General features: G+C 40.3%; 1 protein-coding gene across 2 annotated transcripts; it reads left to right on the top strand.

The window, feature by feature from the left end:
- Positions 1 to 15,060: 15,060 nt before the first annotated feature.
- fam133b (family with sequence similarity 133 member B) lies at positions 15,061 to 20,855 on the top strand. 2 transcript variants are annotated; one of them, XM_083899988.1, is made up of 11 exons: positions 15,061 to 15,203; positions 16,161 to 16,258; positions 16,699 to 16,777; positions 16,931 to 17,044; positions 17,138 to 17,170; positions 17,355 to 17,426; positions 18,438 to 18,536; positions 18,778 to 18,816; positions 18,934 to 19,041; positions 20,273 to 20,323; positions 20,622 to 20,855. In XM_083899988.1, exons 1-11 carry the CDS (start codon positions 15,180 to 15,182, stop codon positions 20,715 to 20,717), a joined length of 813 nt encoding a protein of 270 aa, XP_083756114.1. In that variant the 5' UTR covers positions 15,061 to 15,179; the 3' UTR covers positions 20,718 to 20,855. The 2 variants fall into 2 exon arrangements, with proteins under 2 accessions (XP_083756114.1, XP_083756113.1); XM_083899987.1 differs by having other exon boundaries at positions 18,775 to 18,816.
- The last annotated feature ends 74 nt before the right edge of the window (positions 20,856 to 20,929 follow it).

The following is a 20,929-nucleotide window of genomic DNA, read 5'->3' as shown; positions in this document are numbered from 1 at the left end:
TGTTCTTGATAGTGCAATGCAACAATCGTTTAATACTGTAAAATCCAGCCAATTTTTTTCCATCTTATATTTTTTAGTGTACATGCACACGTACTTGTTTCTGTTTTGTGGCCACTAGAGGGCAGCAGGCGACACTTGATTCTTCCCTCTGATGTCACATATTCGCACCATAGGAGGCTGTAGTTCAGTGTTTTATTGACCATTGTCTTAACTGTGTAGAGTTGTTATTTATAAATTACCGTTTGAAATTCTGTTTGCACGTTTAAACAAACTACAAAAAAGTACAAAATGCAAGACAGGACACACTGAAGGCTTTGTACTACTGTAATAATGTTGATGTGTAAATATACGCCTAATGTTGGTAATGTTGTTATTATTTATCTATTGTAAATGGGTAAAAAGAGTCAACCACAAAGCAATACATCTCCCCTCGTGTCCCCTGAACCTTCAGATAGCTGAAGTCTTTTCTAAAGCTGCGTTTTACTATGTGAAACTTTTACTGCAAAATAATAAATAGTAGGTTTTATGTGACGTATCCATGTGAGAGGGTGGTTCATTTTGCCTCGGTGGTTGTTTGATAAATGTGTTCATCCAGTGTACAAAAGTGTAAATAGTTACAAAGATATAATGAACAAAATCAAACGTACTGAAGCCTTAAGATCTTCCAAGATGCTCCTCCAGATGAGTACAATTTAAAATATGACCCTATAGGTCAGGGATGTCATACACACATACATACTCGTCTGGTCAAGAGGGGGCGATGTGGAGGGAAACAACAACTGTTCAGTAGCTTACAATAGATATTTATCATATTTCACAAAATTTAAAAGTGTTGTTCACTCTTAATGATTAAAATAGAGTCAATTATAGCGTCGACAACTCTAATTAGAACGAGCAGATATAGAGAAATGTCATTTAATGTTGACTGTAAAACACTTAATAATGCTATATTAATAATTATAAACAAATGTGATATTGTTGCTATTAAAAATAGTGATGCTCTTAAATGTAATTCCACAGATCCTTAACTGGTAAACAATTGATTTATTTCATTTTATTTCATTTTTATAGATATATATATAAAGTTTTTTTGGGAGGGTGTGTTTCAGATTAAAAGCTTGGTGCCAAAATAAAAGGAAATTTTTGATGACCGTTGCAGTAAATAAGTCACACTGACTGGTCACAGTAAACCGACGGCTGCTGTATCAAATCAACCTCAACCGGCTTGATATAAATCTGAGCTTCAAGGTAAAATGTTTTTATCAGAAGGAAATAATCTCCCATTTATGCCTCCGATTAAAAAGCTCAGAACAGGGAAGTGATAAGTTTATCGCTGTGTTCATGGATCTTTGGCAGCCTCTCATGTTCGCTGACCTCAGCAGTTCACTTCAAAGAGCAACAGGTTATTGATTTGGATTTGAAGAGTTACAGGGATTTCATGGACACGTAGCATGTGACTCTGCGTATAAGGCACAGGATATAATCATCGATTCATCGAAAAGTCCTGTTTCTTATTGATTTTTTTGCCTTGACTGATTTTCCACTTGATCTTTTAAGTTCTAAGGAAAAGTTGAGGAAATCTCTCTCATCAAATAAATGTCGCCCCGCTTATATTTGAGATCTATCACCTCATGAACCTCAGCAGCTCCAGGTCGCGCGATGGACCACTGGTGTTTGTCTCAGCAGCCTGGCAGCGAGGGCAGATGACGCCATCGTCGGCCTCCAGCAGAGAGCTTTCTCTCACCTGGCAAAGCCTGGGAACACCTGTGAGGATCATGCTCGGCACCATAAGTGTCTGCGGTGTTTAATGCAGTCTAATTCAACATCACTTCAAACTTTAAACTCAACTGAATGCAGCGTGACAGTGTCAGCAAAAATCTGACCTCATTATTTTATGATATTTTAAAGATACAGATTTATGGCTCAGCTGTTATTCCAGACTACAATGCTGTTTTTTGGGTTTTTTTTTTTTTTACAGCTGGTGACACTTGAAAGCAGAACGTGTGTTTTAGCATGAAGACTGGATAGTTCAAGAGCTTCATTAGAATTTATTTTGACTGCCACTGATCCAATATGTCCCTCACAATAAGCAGAAGCAGGAAGATCAAGGTGATAAAGGCTGAGGGTCCTGAAGGCATCAGCTCCAAGCTCCTTAAGTCAAGTCGATCAGTCGTAAAAAAGCAACACGTTTCCTCATGGTGGGAAACGATTAGGATGATCTTATCAAACCTTCTCTTATCTTGTTGTTTACAAGTTATTGTTTTTATTGTGCATTTGACCAATGACATTACACCAGTAGTGCAGACTCCCACTGTGAAACATATAAAAGAACGTAAACGGACAACTGTCTCCTTCAGAATCCCAACTTTAACTCGACGACAGATCAGAGAGACGTCAACATGATGCTGTTCCTCTTCCTCTTCGCTCTGGCTGTGGGTGTTGTGTCTCCTTCAGCGTCTCCTTCAGCTGAACCTGGAGTGAAGCTACTGCGCAGAGATTGTCCCATGTTCTGGTTCAGCTTCAACGGTCGCTGCTACAAGTACGTTTCTTCACGACTGACCTGGGCTGATGCTGAGCTCTACTGTGTGTCACAGAGAGCCAACCTGGTGTCTATCTACAGTGAGAGAGAACAGAATTTTGTCAGATCCTTGGTCAAGAACTTTGACCACACTGAGGGAGACACATGGATCGGACTCAGTGACGCTCACAAGGAAGGAAGATGGATGTGGTCTGATGGTTGTGCAGTGAAATTCACCTTTTGGCAAACTCACCAGCCAGATAATCATCGAGGACATGAAGACTGTGGTCACATCAATTGGGGAACACCCAAGAAATGGAATGACTTACCTTGTGGTTTTACTATTCCCTCTGTTTGTGCAACACGCAAAGCCAGTTGTCCTTAACAATTCTTAAAACCGATTTCATTCTGATGCTTTGTTGACGTGTATTATGTCCTCAATAAAAATCAGAATGCTACAAATGTACACTTGTACGTTTGAATGCAGAACTCATTTGAACTCATTCATTTACATTTATAAATGTACACACATCGATCTCTATCTCTGTCTGTGTGTGAATGTGATTTCAAAATCACACGACATGCCAGAGGCACATATTGTACCTTTGAAATATTTGTCTGAGAGGTTTAGTACAAATGTTTAATACCTTACTTTTACCGTGAGAATGATGCATCTCAACATGTGGTCTGTTGTTGTAAATGGAAACATTTTAAGTGTTGATTTATGGTTTAGGAAAATTCTCCTTCACGATGTAGAGATGTATAAAATACAGTGATTTAAACAAATCAAGGTCTTCATGATCAAAATATTCCTGTTGAAAACCTTTGCTGGTGTACATTGTATAATTTGTTGAGAATAAAACTATGATACAACAATCAATATCAATGCAGCGTGACAGTGTCAGCAAAAATCTGACCTTATTATTTTATGATATTATAAAGATACAGATCTATGGCTAAGCTGTTATTCCAGACTACAAAGCTGTTTTTTATTTTTTTTACAGCTGGTGAAAGCAGCACGTGTGTTTTAGCATGAACTCTGGATAGTTCAAGAACTTTAATTAATTTATGGCTCACGTGTTTATAGACACTGGACCATGTTTACAGAAAATCAGCAAAATCATCGGGGTGTGGGGACAACAAAATGAATTCATTTCATTTGAATTTACTTTGTCTGCTACTGATCCAATATCCATCCATCCATTATTTACCGCTTTACCCTCTCTCAGCTGACATGGGGTGATAGGCGGGGTACAACAGGGACAGCTCGCCAGTCCATCGCAGCGCCTATACTGATCCAATATGTCCCTCACAATAAGCAGAAGCAGGAAGATAAAGGTGATAAAGGCTGAGGGTCCTGAAGGCATCAGCTCCAAGCTCCTTAAAGGTACAATATGTAGTATTTATGGGTTTATATAACCCAAAATCCACTTTTTTATACATATTATGTGCTCCTGCATTGTCTAGTCGCTGTATAATAGTTTTTGTTTCATTTTCGTAGTGTTTCAAAAAGTCATGTAAAATAACATGGTCGCGGACCGCTGTTGCATAGCCACTGTTAGCAGCGAGACGCCATGTTTCTACCGGAGCCTGTAAGGACAAACGCGAGAGAACAAATCAATCGTCTCTTTACTTGTAGCGGAAGTCCCGCCTCCACTCTCTCCGCTTCGTCTGCTACGGCCGTGGTAGCTCGCCCTCTCCCTCGCCTCACGAACCTCATCTGCTGACACGGAGAAAGACGACAAGGACGACATTTGACCAGCTGCGGATACCGTAGCGCTCAGGGAAGGGAGGGGGTGAGCAGAGCAGCAGGTCTTTGTTGTAAATTTCAGCCTCTCCTCTAGATGGCACTATAAACTACTTATTTCCCCTTTAAGTCAAGTCGATCAGTCGTAAAAGCAAACACGTTTCCTCATGGTGGGAAACGATAAGGATGATCTTATCAAACCTTCTCTTATCTTGTTGTTTACAAGTTATTGTTTTTATTGTGCATTTGACCAATGACATTACACCAGTAGTGCAGACACCCACTGTGAAGCGTATAAAAGAACGTAAACGGACAACTGTCTCCTTCAGAATCCCAACTTTAACCCGACGACAGATCAGAGAGACGTCAACATGATGCTGTTCCTATTCCTCTTCGCTCTGGCTGTGGGTGTTGTGTCTCCTTCAGCGTCTCCTTCAGCTGAACCTGGAGTGAAGCTACTGCGCAGAGATTGTCCCATGTTCTAGTTCAGCTTCAACGGTCGCTGCTACAAGTACGTTTCTTCACGAGTGCACTGGGCCGATGCCGAGCGCCACTGTGTGTCACAGGGAGCCAACCTGGTGTCTATCCACAGTGAGGGAGAAAATAATTTTGTCAAATCCTTGATCGGGAACTTTGACATTGCTGATGGATCAACATGGATCGGACTCAGTGACGCTCAGAAGGAAGGAATCTGGATGTGGTCTGATGGTTGTGCAGTGAAATTTACACGGTGGCTTGAAGGGGAACCAAATAATGCTTTAGGACGTGAGCACTGTGTACACATCAATTGGATAACACCCAAGAGATGGAATGACTTCCCTTGTACTGAAACTCAACCATTTGTTTGTGCAACACGCAAAGCCACCTGTCCTTAACAATTCTTCATCCTGATTCCTTGTGATGCTTTGACATCCTAAACAAACATACCTTTGTTTGTAGAACTCGTGTATTGACTAATTATTATAATATAGAAACATGATTTAAAACCTTACATTTGTACATCTTGCAGGTTTTTCTTTTTCATGTTTTTGGTGCATAGTAATGCCCATAATAAGTAGAAGAATACATTTGACTCCACCATGTTTGTCTGACAGCATAGTTACTTCTTCAGTCAAAATGTTTGAAATCCATGAATCTCAAAATGTGTATTTTTTTTAAATGTTTTTTGTTGTGAACGCAAACGTTTTAAGTGTCCATTTATGGTTTAGGAAAATTCTCCTTCATGATGTAAAGATGTATAAAACACAGTGATTTAAACAAATCAAGCTCTTCATGATTAAAGTATTCCTGTTGAAAACCTTTGCTGGTGTACATTGTATAATTTGTTGAGAATAAAACTATGATACAACAATCAATATTAATGCAGCGTGACAGTGTCAGCAAAAATCTGACCTTATTATTTTATGATATTATAAAGATACAGATTTATGGCTAAGCTGTTATTCCAGACTACAATGCTGTTTTTTTATTTTTTTACAGCTGGTGAAAGCAGCACGTGTGTTTTAGCATGAACTCTGGATAGTTCAAGAACTTCATTTGAATTTACTTTACTCGTGATGAGCTTTCGGTTATTTATGAACCTGTTCAGCAGGTGGAATGTTCCTTTTATTTCTGTCAAAGTCGAGTTGGTCACCAAGGCCTCGTCATCATTTCAGCCTCAAACACAAACTTTATTTTTGCCTGCGCATGGCGAAGCGTCTGCCTCGTGCTGCATAGATTCACAGGACACATGCTGTAGTTGTGTAAATGTGTGACGTGGAGCTTTTTTGTTTGTTTGTTTGTTTGCTTGTTTTTTTTCTGTAGCATATTATTTAATACAAGCAGCAGCCAGTGCAACACTTTGTAAAATAAAAACAGAAAAAAAAACATTTCACAGAGTCCTGGTTGACTTTTAGCCAAACACTTCTCATGCACTATGTGATATTTTCTGTGAATAGATATGAATTATTTGACATAGTACAAAATATGGACCTATACATTATTCAGTGCCAAATGTCACATTGAGTCCTGCAGCACAGATGTACTGTCTTTTTTTTTTTTTTTTTTTTTAATCACACTTTTATTTTAATGAGTCCTGGAACGGCGCGTGGAACTGATGCTCTCTGATATCATGACGACTGATTCCCTCGTGCGAGTGTTTTTCCACTCATTCTGGGTTGGAATATTCCTTTACCAGACCGAGTCAAACCACTGCGCCGTGAAAAAAGAAAAAAATCAGAATCATGAGGAGATTTAAAGTGACTGAAAAGATCAAAGACTGGTGATCACAAGCGCAAAGACCTCTCTCACGTACACCTCTGCTTCATCCGTTAAAGGTGCGTTATGTAATAAATCTAAAGCAATTGGCCATAAAATCCTCCTAATATGTCACAGAGACTCAGGAATAATGTTCATATAACAAACTGAACTCACCAACAACAACAGTACAGACAAAATATTCGCATTAAATTATTTTTACGGACCGAAAATGTATGTTTATGTTTTGAAATTATGGCATGGGGCGCCATCTACCGCCGTCTACCAATCATTGCAGTCAGTAGAGTTGGGTTGCCAGTTACGTAGCTACAATTGAAATTAAACGAAAAGGAAACCTAAAAGATCTGGGTATGAATGTCAAAAATGCCAAGCTAAAGTTTGCGGCAAAGCGAGGGTCTATATAGGACATGCTTTTGAACGGCGGAGAGAGTTGAAAGCTGAGAGGAATTTCAAAAACGGATGCAGAATTGGCTTCTCTTCTCCTAGACGGGTAAGTTCAGCTTGGCTAACTAAGTTAGCATCATATCTCCACTGTCGAGCTGTTGTTTGAACTGTTCCCTCGGTTTTGGAGGCCGCCGTCCTGTAGCACCGAAGGCGTTCGGCGAGTGCTGTGGCTCCGGGCAGAACCACCGCCACCGCCCCCCGTGGTGGACGGCGTTGCCTGGCGCGCAGCAAAGATGCTTCTTTTAGTCTCTTTCTAATCCAATGTAATGGTCTTCTTCTGACATGCATAGAGAGAATGGGGTCGTACCTATGTTCCCCGGGTCCTATATTCACCGATCGGGGAGCATCGGAAGGTCCGATATATAAAGGTCACATACTAAGCGGGGAACATAGGACCCTTTGGGTGAACAGCGGGGAACATAGGAGCCTTTTTAGAGATAGGGTCCTATGTTCCCCGGTCACATACAAAGCGGGGAACATAGGACCCGGGGAACATAGATACGGTCCCGAGAGAATAACAGTGCTAGCCGAGTAGTTATCTTATCAAACCTTCTCTTATCTTGTTGTTTTCAAGTTATTGTTTTTATTGTGAATTTGACCAATGACATTACACCAGTAGTGCAGACACCCACTGTGAACCATATAAAAGAACGTAGCCTGGCAACTGTCTCCTTTAGAATCCCAACTTTTACCCGACTACAGATCAGAGAGACGTCAACATGATGCTGTTCCTCTTCCTCTTCGCTCTGGCTGTGGGTGCTGTGTCTCCTTCAGGTGAACCTGAAGTGAAGCTATTGCGCAGAAACTGTCCCATGTTCTGGTTCAGCTTCAGCGGCCGCTGCTACAAGTATGTTTCTACACGAATGGCCTGGGCTGATGCTGAGCTCTACTGTGTGTCACAGAGAGCCAACCTGGTGTCTATCTACAGTGAGAGAGAACAGAATTTTGTCAGATCCTTGATCAGGAGCTTTGACATTGCTGAGGGATCAACATGGATCGGACTCAGTGACGCTCACAAGGAAGGAAGATGGATGTGGTCTGATGGTTGTGCAGTGACATTCACCTTTTGGAGTTTTGGGCAGCCAAATAATCATGGAACTGAGAACTTGGAATAAGGTGTTGTGGATTGATGAAAGTAAAATAGAGTTATTTGGGCAAAACAAGGGGTGTTATGCATCCACAGAAAAACATTTGCTACCTACAGTAAAATTTGGTGAGCTTCACCTTTTGGAGTTCTGCCCAGCCAAATATTGATCAAGGATGTGAACACAGTGTTCACATCAATTGGGGAACACCCAAGAGATGGAATGACTTTCCCTGGAACTCAACCCTCTGTTTGTGCAACACGCAAAGCCAGTTGTCCTTAACAATTCTTCATCCTGATTCCTTGTGATGCTTTGACATCCTAAACAACCATAACAATGTTCACTCATATGTTTGTATGTAGAACTCGTGTATTAATAATATAATATATAAACATGATTTAAATCCTTAGATTTGTACATCTTGCAGGTTTTTATTTTTCATGTGTTTCTGACATTGTTGTTTTGAAATCTTACGTTTTAAAAGTGTGTCGATTGGCAAAGGGTCTTACAATTAGAAGATAAATATTAATTGTTAATTTTAATGGAGACTGACTTTTTTTTTAGTACTTACTTGATGTGGCCCAGCCTCACCCAGAGTCTAACTCATGCAGCCCCCAGGCAAATTGAATTTGAGACCCACGATCTAGTGGATTCAAGACGACTCAAACAGATTAGTCTTAAAAAGGCAGCCCATCCCTCAAAGTCGTTCACCTTTCATTATTTTGTTTTCCATGTCAAGTAACTGTGCAACTTTTGATTGTCTTTGTGCATCTGTGAACAGGATGAAAAAGACAGCGTGAAGAAGAAACGGAAGATGGTGGCCAGGAGAGCGTCGGACAGCTCAGAGGAAGAATCGGACGCTGAAAGCAAGGTCTGTCCTTCTTCTGATAGAAATGTCGGCTTCTCTTGATTTACTGCACTCAAGTAGAAATAGATGCTGGTTCTATAAAGGTGCAGTTCATCACTTTTTGATTTCAAAACGTTTCCTCTCCTAACTAAAGAGACTAAGCAGTGGTCTCCATAACAGACAACATATTTGGTGGAGATTTAGCTGTTGGTTGTGTCCCATGAGACACAATGCTTCCAACACTCATTTAGACCATTGAAATGCATATTTATCTTGCAGCTTAACGAAGCTGCTACTATGCTTTACGTAGGCTTTCCTTTTGCTTTTGTATCGTTGTGTATATATATTAAACTTTCAAATACTGTAAATGTTCCTCTGGACTCCAATGTGAAGCCGCACATCTGCTGTGGGTGTTGTGTCTCCTTTAGATGAACCTGGAGTGAAGCTACTGCGTGGATATTGTCCCATGTTCTTGTTCAGCTTCAACGGCCGCTGCTACAAGTACGTTTCTGCACAAGTGCACTGGGCTGATGCTGAGCGCTACTGTGTGTCAGAGGGAGCCAACCTGATGTCTCTCCACAGTGAGGGAGAATATCCATCCATCCATTATCTTCCACTTTATCCACAGGAGGGTCGCATAGGGTGGTAGGTGGGGTACACCCTGGACAGCTCGCCAGTCGAAGGAGAATATAGGTTTTGTCAAATCATTGATCAGGAACTTTGACCATGCTGATGGATCGACATGGATCGGACTCAGTGATGTTTACAAGGAAAGATTCTGGATGTGGTCTGATGGTTGTGCAGTAAACATCACCTTTTGGAGTTCTGCCCAGCCAAATAATGATCAAGGATGTGAACACAGGGGAACACCCAAGAGATGGAATGACTTTCCCTGGAACTCAACCCTCTGTTTGTGCAACACGCAAAGCCAGTTGTCCTTAACAATTCTTCATCCTGATTCCTTGTGATGCTCTGACATCCTAAACAACCATACAAATGTACACTCATACGTTTGTATTTAGAAATTGTGTATTGACTTATTAATATAATATCGAAACATGATTTAAATCCTTAGATTTGTACATCTTGCAGGTTTTTCTTTTTCATGCGTTTTTCGTGCCTTTTACTATGGTGTAATTTCTGACATTGTTGTTTTAAAAGTGTGAGTTATATGACCGATTGGCAAAGAGTCATACAATTAGAAGATAAATATTAATTGTTCATTTTAATGGAGACTTCTTGTCCTGATTGGTTTCAGGATGGGAGTTTCTCCAATTTCACTTCAGAAAAGGTTTCTTAGTCTTTTTTCCCACCTTTTAGGAGGGGTGGTTTTTCTGATTGGGAGATAGCAGCTGATCTGTGGTTTCCCTTACACCTACACTCCAAGGAGATTTGGTTCCCCCGGTAACCACCGAAACGATGTTGTGATGACGCATGCAAAAATTGCGGCCAGTACCTATTAAATTCTGCAAAGTCTTTGCACAAAAGCATAACTTGGCTGCAAACAGCGCGGATTATGAACTACTCGCGACAGAACTCTCCTCTCTCTCTCTTTGAGCAGTTAACTAAAGAGATCAGCTCATCTGATGCATCTGTTATTCCCCTTAATTACAGCGCTAAAGCATCTTCTAGATTGAGATCGGAGTGAAAACAATGAAAAGTGTGCTCTTGAGAATCTGTCACCACGTTTTACTAAGATCTACTCGGATCCCCTGTATTTCATCGCGACTGTACTCGATCCGCGTCATAAAGATCATTATGTATGTGTCATATATGGATGTAGGGATATAACTGAACATAGAGAAATTATCTATTCTGCGTTGGATACGCAGAGCCTGCTTGGAGCGACTCACAATGCAAGAGTGAGAACAGCACAGTAAGCAGGGCCGTGCGGAGAAAAAAAGGCCCGCACCAGATGAGGGGCACCCTCTATAATTGCAATGCCTTGACTTTAGTGATGTAAGTACACACAGCCCCAGCCATAACAATACAATTAGATTAGAAAAACAATGTTACAGAATTGGCGTAATAATTATTTTTGTTTTTTTCCATTTTGAGTTACTTGCCCTTACTTCATGAGTCACCATAATGGTCTTTCAAACAGCCTCAGAATGCCCCATTTTTACCTAAAATTTTAAATAGCTGCGCATGCCGAACAATGTTTTTTTTATTACTTTTTTTAGTACTTACTTGATGTGGCCCAGCCTCACCCAGAGTCTAACTCATGCAGCCCCCAGGCAAATTGAATTTGAGACCCACGATCTAGTGGATTCAAGACGACTCAAACAGATTAGTCTTAAAAAGGCAGCCATCCCTCAAAGTCGTTCACCTTTCATTATTTTGTTTTCCATGTCACGTAACTGTGCAACTTTTGATTGTCTTTGTGCATCTGTGAACAGGATGAAAAAGACAGCGTGAAGAAGAAACGGAAGATGGTGGCCAGGAGAGCGTCGGACAGCTCAGAGGAAGAATCGGACGCTGAAAGCAAGGTCTGTCCTTCTTCTGATAGAAATGTCGGCTTCTCTTGATTTACTGCACTCAAGTAGAAATAGATGCTGGTTCTATAAAGGTGCAGTTCATCACTTTTTGATTTCAAAACGTTTCCTCTCCTAACTAAAGAGACTAAGCAGTGGTCTCCATAACAGACAACATATTTGGTGGAGATTTAGCTGTTGGTTGTGTCCCATGAGACACAATGCTTCCAACACTCATTTAGACCATTGAAATGCATATTTATTTTGCAGCTTAACGAAGCTGCTACTATGCTTTACGTAGGCTTTCCTTTTGCTTTTGTATCGTTGTGTATATATATTAAACTTTCAAATACTGTAAATGTTCCTCTGGACTCCAATGTGAAGCCGCACATCTGCTGTGGGTGTTGTGTCTCCTTTAGATGAACCTGGAGTGAAGCTACTGCGTGGCTATTGTCCCATGTTCTTGTTCAGCTTCAACGGCCGCTGCTACAAGTACGTTTCTGCACAAGTGCACTGGGCTGATGCTGAGCGCTACTGTGTGTCAGAGGGAGCCAACCTGATGTCTCTCCACAGTGAGGGAGAATATCCATCCATCCATTATCTTCCACTTTATCCACAGGAGGGTCGCAGGGGGGTGCTGTGCCTATCTCAGCTGACATAGGGTGGTAGTTGGGGTACACCCTGGACAGCTCGCCAGTCGAGGGAGAATATAGGTTTTGTCAAATCATTGATCAGGAACTTTGACCATGTTGATGGATCGACATGGATCGGACTCAGTGATGTTTACAAGGAAAGATTCTGGATGTGGTCTGATGGTTGTGCAGTAAACATCACCTTTTGGAGTTCTGCCCAGCCAAATAATGATCAAGGATGTGAACACAGGGGAACACCCAAGAGATGGAATGACTTTCCCTGGAACTCAACCCTCTGTTTGTGCAACACGCAAAGCCAGTTGTCCTTAACAATTCTTCCTCCTGATTCCTCGTGATGCTCTGACATCCTGAACAACCATAACCATTTGTATTTAGAAATTGTGTATTGACTTATTAATATAATATAGAAACATGATTTAAATCCTTAGATTTGTACATCTTGCAGGTTGGTCTTTTTCATGCGTTTTTGGTGCATTTTACTATGGTGTAATTTCTGACAATGATGTTTTGAAATCTTAAGTTTTAAAAGTGTGAGTTATATGACCGATTGGCAAAGGGTCATACAATTGGTAGATAAATATTGATTGTTAATTTTTATGGAGACTTCTTCTCCTGATTGTCTTGAGGATGGGAGTTTCTCCAATTTCAATTTAGAAAATGTTTCCTAGACTTTTTCCCACCTTTTAGGAGGGGTGTTTTTTCTGATTGGGAGATAACAGCTGATCTGTGGTTTCCCTTACACCTACACTCCAAGGAGATTTGGTTTACAGGAGTGTGGCTGGAAGGAGATTGACCGATGTGGCCAAGTTTAGCTGAATTTGATTGGACTAGGACAGGTGATTAGTTTACCTCGTCTAAAATAGTTAAAATAATGTGTGAATAGGACATCTAATAGAAAATGACTTAATTAGCTGATCCCAAAATTGAAGTTTTTCAAATAAGATTCTTAAATTGGATAAGGGACCAAATGAAGAGGACTTTGTTGTAGTGAACAAGCAAGTGTGATAACATCATATGCCAAACAACATAGCTGTGGTAATTATTCTGCATTTCGGGTCACTATGAAGTCCCGAAGGGGCGAATGAAGTGTCTTAGACACATTAACACAGCGAATATGTTTACTGTAAGTCTGGGTCCACATACACTATATCTAGGTTCACAATGCCCTATAATTAAGTTCACGACACAAGCTTGCAGGCCGTACCTGAACATTGCCTTCATTGATCTTCAGTTGACCATAAATCGGATGCATAGGTTAAGCATTTGTCCTTGCGTGGTCAGTGATATGGTCCCTATGGGAGACTGAAGGTCGAATATCTAATAAACGCACAAGGTGATGTATAGGAGGGGGAGCAGGTAACCTTTAAGAAGTGGGGTTCTTGCTCACAGAGGGTTAGAGCTTCTGGGGAATGTGGTTGAAGCTCTCCCAAGTGAACTGCAGCACTCGGAATTGACACTTGACTTGTAACAGAATAACAATCTCTTTGTTTGGTGAAAAGTCTTGAGTCTCATTCTGCATCAAACAAACGAATACATATATCTCCTTGGCGGAGGTCAATAATTATTTTGTATTTAGTAGTTTTAAAAAAACAACATTGAAAATCTGATCGGGTATAAAAAAAATTTGGGGTTTTATTTTTTGGCCATATCGCCCAGCCCTATTGTGCATTTGACCAATGACATTACACCAGTAGTGCAGACACCCACTGTGAAGCATATAAAAGAACGTAGCCTGGCAACTGTCTCCTTCAGAATCCCAACTTTAACCCGACGACAGATCAGAGAGACATCAACATGATGCTGTTCCTCTTCCTGTTTGCTCTGGCTGTGGGTGCTGTGTCTCCTTCAGGTGGATATGGAGTGAAGCTACAGTGTGGAGGTTGTCCCAAGTCCTGGTTCAGCTTCAACGGTCGCTGCTACAAGTACGTTTCTTCACAAGTGCACTGGGCTGATGCCGAGCGCCACTGTGTGTCGCATGGAGCCAACCTGGTGTCTATCCACAGTGCGGGAGAAAATCGTTTTGTCAGATCCTTGATCAGGAAGTTTGACCGCCGTGAGCGACCTGCATGGATCGGACTCAGTGACGCTCAGAAGGAAGGAATCTGGTTGTGGTCTGATGGTTGTGCAGTGACATTTACACGGTGGCTTAAAACGGAACCAAATAATAGAGGAGGAAATGAAAATTGTGTTCACATCAATTGGAGAAAACCCGAGAGATGGAATGACTTGCCTTGTACTAAACGTGAACCCTTTGTTTGTGCAACACGCAAAGCCACCTGTACTTAACAATTCTTAAAACGGATTTCATTCTGATGCTTTGTTGACGTGTCTATGTCCTCAATAAAAATCAGAATGCTACAGATGTACACCTGATTTGAACTCATTCATTTACATTTATAAATGTACACACACACATCTATCTCTATCTTTCTCTGTCCGTGTGTATATGATTTCAAAATCACACGACATGCCAGAGGCAAATATTCCACCTTTGACATATTTGTCTGAGAGGTTTAGTACAAATGTTTAATACCTTGGCTTTACAGTGAAATTATTGCATCTCAAAATGTGGTATTTTTTTATGTTTTGTTGCAAATGGAAACATTTTAAGTGTTGATTCATGGTTTAGGAAAATACTCCTCCGTGATGTAAAGATGTATAAAACACACACTTCCACACATCCAGAGCTTGATATAAACAAATCAATATATAATATAAAATATATGATACAACAATCAATATTAATAGTGTCAGTGGACACTACAATCATCAACCCATTGAGGGTTGGATTTAAAATAACAGTGAATAACAGTTTTTAAAGGTAATACATTATCTGTGGGTTAGGGTTAAGACATTAAGTTAATGTGTATTATGGTCATTTTAGTTATAATTCACCTGAAAACCTCGACTTCCTCTAACCGAGTCCTGGAGGTGATCAAAGTCCCCTAGTGGTGGCAGTAATGAGACAAACCAGAGGCTCGCTGCCGCCGAACATCCCAGAGGAAGAAGAAGAAGAAGAAGAAGCTGCGACAGCAGCCGTAGAAGAAGAGGTAGAACCTTAGCCAGAGCTCAGTTTAATGAGGCTAGGTCAATGCTAGCAAGGTAACACTAACGTTCGTATCTCTGTTGGACATTTCCCCCGTTACTACCTTGATATGGGCAAAAGAGACAATCGAGTGGTGAGTTGTTACCATATTATTGACAAAACTGACAAATGTAGTTCCGTTACATTTAATAAAAAACGAGCTATGCTAATAAACACAATGCAGCGTTGGCGCAGTAGCTTTGACAAGCTAATGTACACATCAGACAGGAGTTAGGCCTCGTCAGTGGTGAATATAAACACGCGTCGATATGTCTCTTTATTCCGATTGATGCAGCATTGTATACATGTTACCTGCTGGTTGCATGTTGGATTTAGCATTTAAAGGCTAGCGCCAGGTCCATTTAACACTCGTTAAACAGCTGCAGCTGTTATTATTAGCTCACAGCAAATAGGCAATACTCTGATTTGGTGGTGATGCGCAGTGTTTGTCGGAGCTACATCCATCCCAAATATAAAATTATACTGAAACCACATGTCAAACACCAAGGTAAAGTAATGATTGTTTATTCAGTAAAGGCCTAGTGTTTTTTCTTAGCAATTTGCCACGTTAACACATCTTTGTCCTCCTCTCCTGTTGTACCTTTGTATTTATTTGTGTTTTTTTATTTAGTTAATAAGTAAATCCACTATCCTTTAACAATTAATATGATGTAATCTGGACTAAGTAACAGCAGGCCTGCTTTAAATCATACATACTTGGATCACTTTACAATATTTCTCATGCAGTTTCCTTTTTTAGTTGCAGTGAACAATATAATTTTTAAATGTATATTTCCAATTCAGGCTTTATTCTGCACTGAAGTCAGCAAAGAGACAAAGAAAATGCTCAAAAATATTTCCACAGACACAGATAAATTTACTATGCAGTATTGAAAATGCATATCTTTTTCTTAAATGGAAGAGTGACAATGAAACATTGCTGAATTATGCCTTCCCCTTTTCTTTCATCTTGTTAAAAAGCAAGTAATTATTATTATTTTTGTTGTTGTTGTTGTTGTTGTTACATTACTGTTGTTCTCTGTTGTGTCAGGCTTACATTAACCCCATTGCTGCTGCACGGGCCAGGGGGCCGGCACAGAACGCTGGACCAACCATACAGGATTATTTAGGCAGACCACGACCAACATGGTGAGTGAAGGATGGATTTTGGCTGACACTGGTTTACGATGACACAAATGATTTGCTGTTTGGATAACAAATGCAGGGAATGAGAGATCTTAGTTGGTATAATTACACCTTCAGCATTACTCCAGAGCGGAAGGTCTTTGCTGGCTGTGTGTGAACCAAGGGTCATTTCCACAACCTTCATTACCGGAGTGCATTATTTTAAATCATACTTAAATCATGATCATCCCAGCCCTTCTACATGTGCATCATATTAAATCTCCTCAGAGTTTTGCTGAGTTTAAACTGTTGCCGGGACTAGTACCACACCTCGTACTTGAATGAATAAATAATAGTTTATTCTAAAACACTTTTGAAATCTATTTTCAGAGCTCTTGAAGGAAAGAAAAAGTTATGACACGTTTTAAATTTTTTCTAAACTTATATGATTGTCTTTTCTTCAGGGAAGAGTTAAAAGAGCAGTTGGATAAAAAGAAGAAGGGTTCTCGAGCCCTGGCTGACTTTGAGGATAAAATGAATGAGGTATGTTTCCATCTCTACCATTTTAAGCACAATTTCAGTGATGAATGTCATATGAAGTGAATATATGGCAACCTTTTGATAATAGGTGCAGCTGCATATGGAGAAAAGCTTACAGAACAATTCTTTCAAACATTTAGTGTTTTCTCTTTCCAGAGATGGAAGAAAGAGCTGGCCAAAAACCGGGAGAAGTTGTTGGGTGACAAAGACAAAGAGAAAGACAAAAAGAACACTGACAAGGAAAAAGAGGAGAGGAAAGAGAAAAAAGAGGTACTTATTTCTTTTATTAGACATATGAAGTGTCTCAATCTTGAATATCATCTTTAGTCTGTGTGTTTTTTTTCTGTCTTTTTTTGCATTTAGAAAAAGAAGAAACAGAAGAAGAAATCCAACAGGGTGAGGAGACACCTCCAGTATTTTAATAAACAGCTATGCCACAGTACTGTCCCACACACACACACACCAGTTTGCTCTCTGAGATGGTTTATTATTTGCGTCTGTTAAATGCAATGATCGAAATATCAAACAAGCAAATAACCTCAAATCTAATGATCCCCGCTTTCACTGTGTTTTGGTCAAGCATTCTTCATCTTCCTCCTCTTCATCGAGTTCTGATTCTTCCAGCAGCTCCTCCTCAGAATCTGAAAATGAGGTAAGCTATACCAAACTCTAGGGTGTGTGAAAAAACACATTTTCGTGACTCTCCACACCTCACCAAAAACCTCCATGATTAAAATTCTGGTCAAGTGTTTTAAAGCTGGCAGCTGTGGTCAAAACATAGACTGTATATGAAAAATGGATGTAGCCCTCCAGGAGGTAATATAGTAAATAGCCACAAGGTGGAGACACTTGATGGGAAAAACAAAACACACGACTCGGTTTGAATAAAACTCTATGGAAAAAATTGCCAAATTCCCACTTGATTAATGTTGGTAAACATTTTCCTGAAGAGTTAGTGGTCTTGATCAATATTTTAAGGTATTCTTTCAGTATTATGTCAGTTTTGTTATGTTATTATATTCCATGAGTGGACACCAGTGTAATTGACAGCTGGTATTGTCCACTAGGAGCCTGCGTTTGCAAACCGTTCATGGCACTGGCCAAAGTGCAATTTTGGAGGCTTCAGTTCAGATGCTTAGGAGTTGCCACTTGGGCCAAAGTCATTATGTCCTTGATGCCTCAGCAATGCCTTAATAAAATGTACATTTTCAAATCTGTTTGTTTTTAAATGAACCATATATTTATAAAGATTTATTTATTGTGGCAATATTTGTTTATCACAGTTCTAAAACCCATACAGCTTAAGAGGAACAGTTGTGATTTAATAATGTAGTCATTGTGAAATAAAGGCATAAAGACATAAAGACCAAAGCTGTTCTGCTTTGCTGGCACACCATGATTGAATGAGTAAAGTGATGATTGTGCTGTTGAAAGTGATTGTTAGGGACGGCTTCATCTAATGTTTTAAAACAGTTTCGTGTTTGATATTTGGCCCGTGGAGCAAATCAAGAAATATTCAAAAGCTACTCAGAAAATCTAGTGGATTCAAGACGACTCAAACGGATCAGTCTTAAAAAGGCAGTCGTCGTTCACCTTTCATTATATTGTTTTCCATGTCATGCAACTGTGCAACTTTTGATTGTGTTTGTGTATCTGTGAACAGGATGAAAAGAAGAGCGTGAAGAAGAAACGGAAGAAAAAGAAGTTGGTGGCCAGGAGAGCGTCGGGCGGCTCAGAGGAAGAATCGGACGCTGAAAGCAAGGTCTGTCTTTCTTCTGATAGAAATGTCGGCTTCTCTTGTTTTACTGCACTCAAGTAGAAATAGATGCTGGTTCTATAAAGGTGCAGTTAATCACTTTTTGTACAGTGACTTAAAATATTTTACAACTATAAAGTCACATTGAATTGAAAAACTAACTGCCCAAACTTTACAGTCATGAATGAGACATTTAAATTGAAATTTTATGTGTGAGGCTAATGTGACTGTTGTTTGTTCCAAGAAGAAAAAGAAAAGAATCAAGGAAGAAGGGGACAAAGATAAGGTAATAAGCATCTGTCTAAAGGTTTTTTTTTCATGGTGATGATTTTGTTGATCACATGTTTCTTCAGTTATGGGGTGTTTAGAACTGTAACTTTGCTTTTGTTTTGTTTTTTGTAAGTCCTGTGTCCCTCAGGAAGACAAGAGCCGCAGAAGAAAAAGGAAGGCTGAGCGAAGTTGTCGTGACTCGTCTTCAGAGTTCTCTGTGGATTCAGAGGGGGAAGACGGGGTGAGTTTTATTCAGTCCTTAGCAGAAAACACATCGTAGAGCACCAAGCACAAATGTGTCTAGTCAACAGAACATCTTTAGGAAGAAGTAAGCCTAAAGGCCACATTATACTTCTCCTACTGCGTTATCTGACTGCGCAACCACAGAGACCCCTTGAGCCTTCATAGTTCTCCATTGTGGTGCCGGATACGCACTGCAATTTCCCACCCGAACAAGGTTGTTGTGCTTTTGGCTACAGTGAGCAATGGCGTCTGAGAGAGAAAGACTGTTGTTGTTGCAGCTGAATAACATTGAAACAGTGGCCATTTCTCACCTGAAATAAATATTTTTCTGCCCCGGAACGCTGTTTTAAGATCATTTGAGGCGAGAAATTAGCCATTTAGAGTCTAAACGTGTGCTGTGTGTATTAAGATGTGACGTATTTATAGTTTGGCAGTCTGCGGTGATCAGCTCCGCCTCTGTGGACGCTCGGTGCGCACTATGGCCGGCACAGAGCAGCGTTAGCTCGGCCTGTCCTGAGGACCAATCGCAGCCCTTGCCGTCTCTGTTGTCCCTTGATGGAGTGACGGACACTTAAATTAGGCTTAAAGCTCATGATCTCACACTGTTCCCTGATGTCAAAGTATTTCTCTTGTCATTGTGATGAGAGAGAAAGACAAATTCTACCACTCGGTGAGATTCACCATGTTGCCACCGTCTTCCTTTCACACTATGTACTGAGCAATGCCTGCTGTTAATGATGTAGAGCAATTGCTTAACTGGTGTCAACCTGGACTGGTCAGCTGAGAGCACCATGGTTCAGAATGGAACTTAAGCCGAAACAGTAGCCGTGCCAACTTTGTAAAAGTTTTCATCCGTTTCATTTTTACACATTTTTTCCTCTTCAAATGCCAGGTGATGTCTTTCCCACTTCTTCATGGACATTTCCATGTGACACTAGCCTTCTTTAATCAATGTTTTATCAATGATTAACCAATATTTTCATTTTGGTCTTGAATGAAATATGTAAGCAGTTTTTTGTTTAATAATCAAACCTTTTATATGAGAGACTGTTTGACCTGTGGTTGTCAACTTTTGCAAGAAACCGCTGCATGAATTGCTTAACTGCAGACTTTCCCTCCCTTACGTTGCACAATTAACAAAGTTGAGTTTAATTTTTTTTTATATATATAAAAAAAAGGCAGCGACTTCCCACTTTTCATGGTCTCATTTTTACTTTTCCCATCCACAGGCTGAAGCCAAGAAAAAAAAGAGAAGTAGTGAAGAAAAAGAGAAGATCATGGTGAGAAATTTTCGTTCCTGGTTGCAGCGCACAAACATGATTGCTGTTTTATCAGTTACAGTGATGCGAGATGCTGACATGCACTGAAGTCCAGACATTTGCCTTTTTGTCTTGTTTTGGAAGCCTTTTGTGAGAACACTGGAGTCTGTAAATGTCGCTTTACCCTCCACATGAGGGTTGCGGGGCTGCTGGAGCCAATCCCAGTCTCCTCCGCCTGAAATTCACCAATATAAAAATTAATGAACCAAAAATAGTTGATGGGGGGCTGTGAAGTGTACACTTTGCTTTATGTTCTCAGGACAAATCGAAGAAGAAGAGAAAAAAGAAGCACAAGAAACATGGCAGGAAAAAGAAAAAGAAGGCAGCATCTCAGTCGGACTCGGAGCTCGATTAAGAACCGTGGATGTACGGCTCTCTCTGCTTCGCGGCGTCTCGCTAGTTGTGTTATTTTTTTTGCCTTTGACCACCAAAAAAAAGTCTCCTCCAGCTCCGGTCATCACACTTGTTTAAGGAGATCTACAGACTTGAATTGCTCGGGTGTAAAGAAGTGGTACACGCGTCCCTCGACACGGCAACTACAGTAACATATCTTTGGTTTGACTTTTG

Source organism: Microchirus variegatus, assembly GCF_963457635.1.
Source record: "Microchirus variegatus genome assembly, chromosome: 13".
NCBI lineage: Eukaryota > Metazoa > Chordata > Actinopteri > Pleuronectiformes > Soleidae > Microchirus > Microchirus variegatus.
The sequence above is the reverse complement of the archived record's forward strand: the minus strand, read 5'-3'. Positions and strand labels throughout refer to the sequence as shown.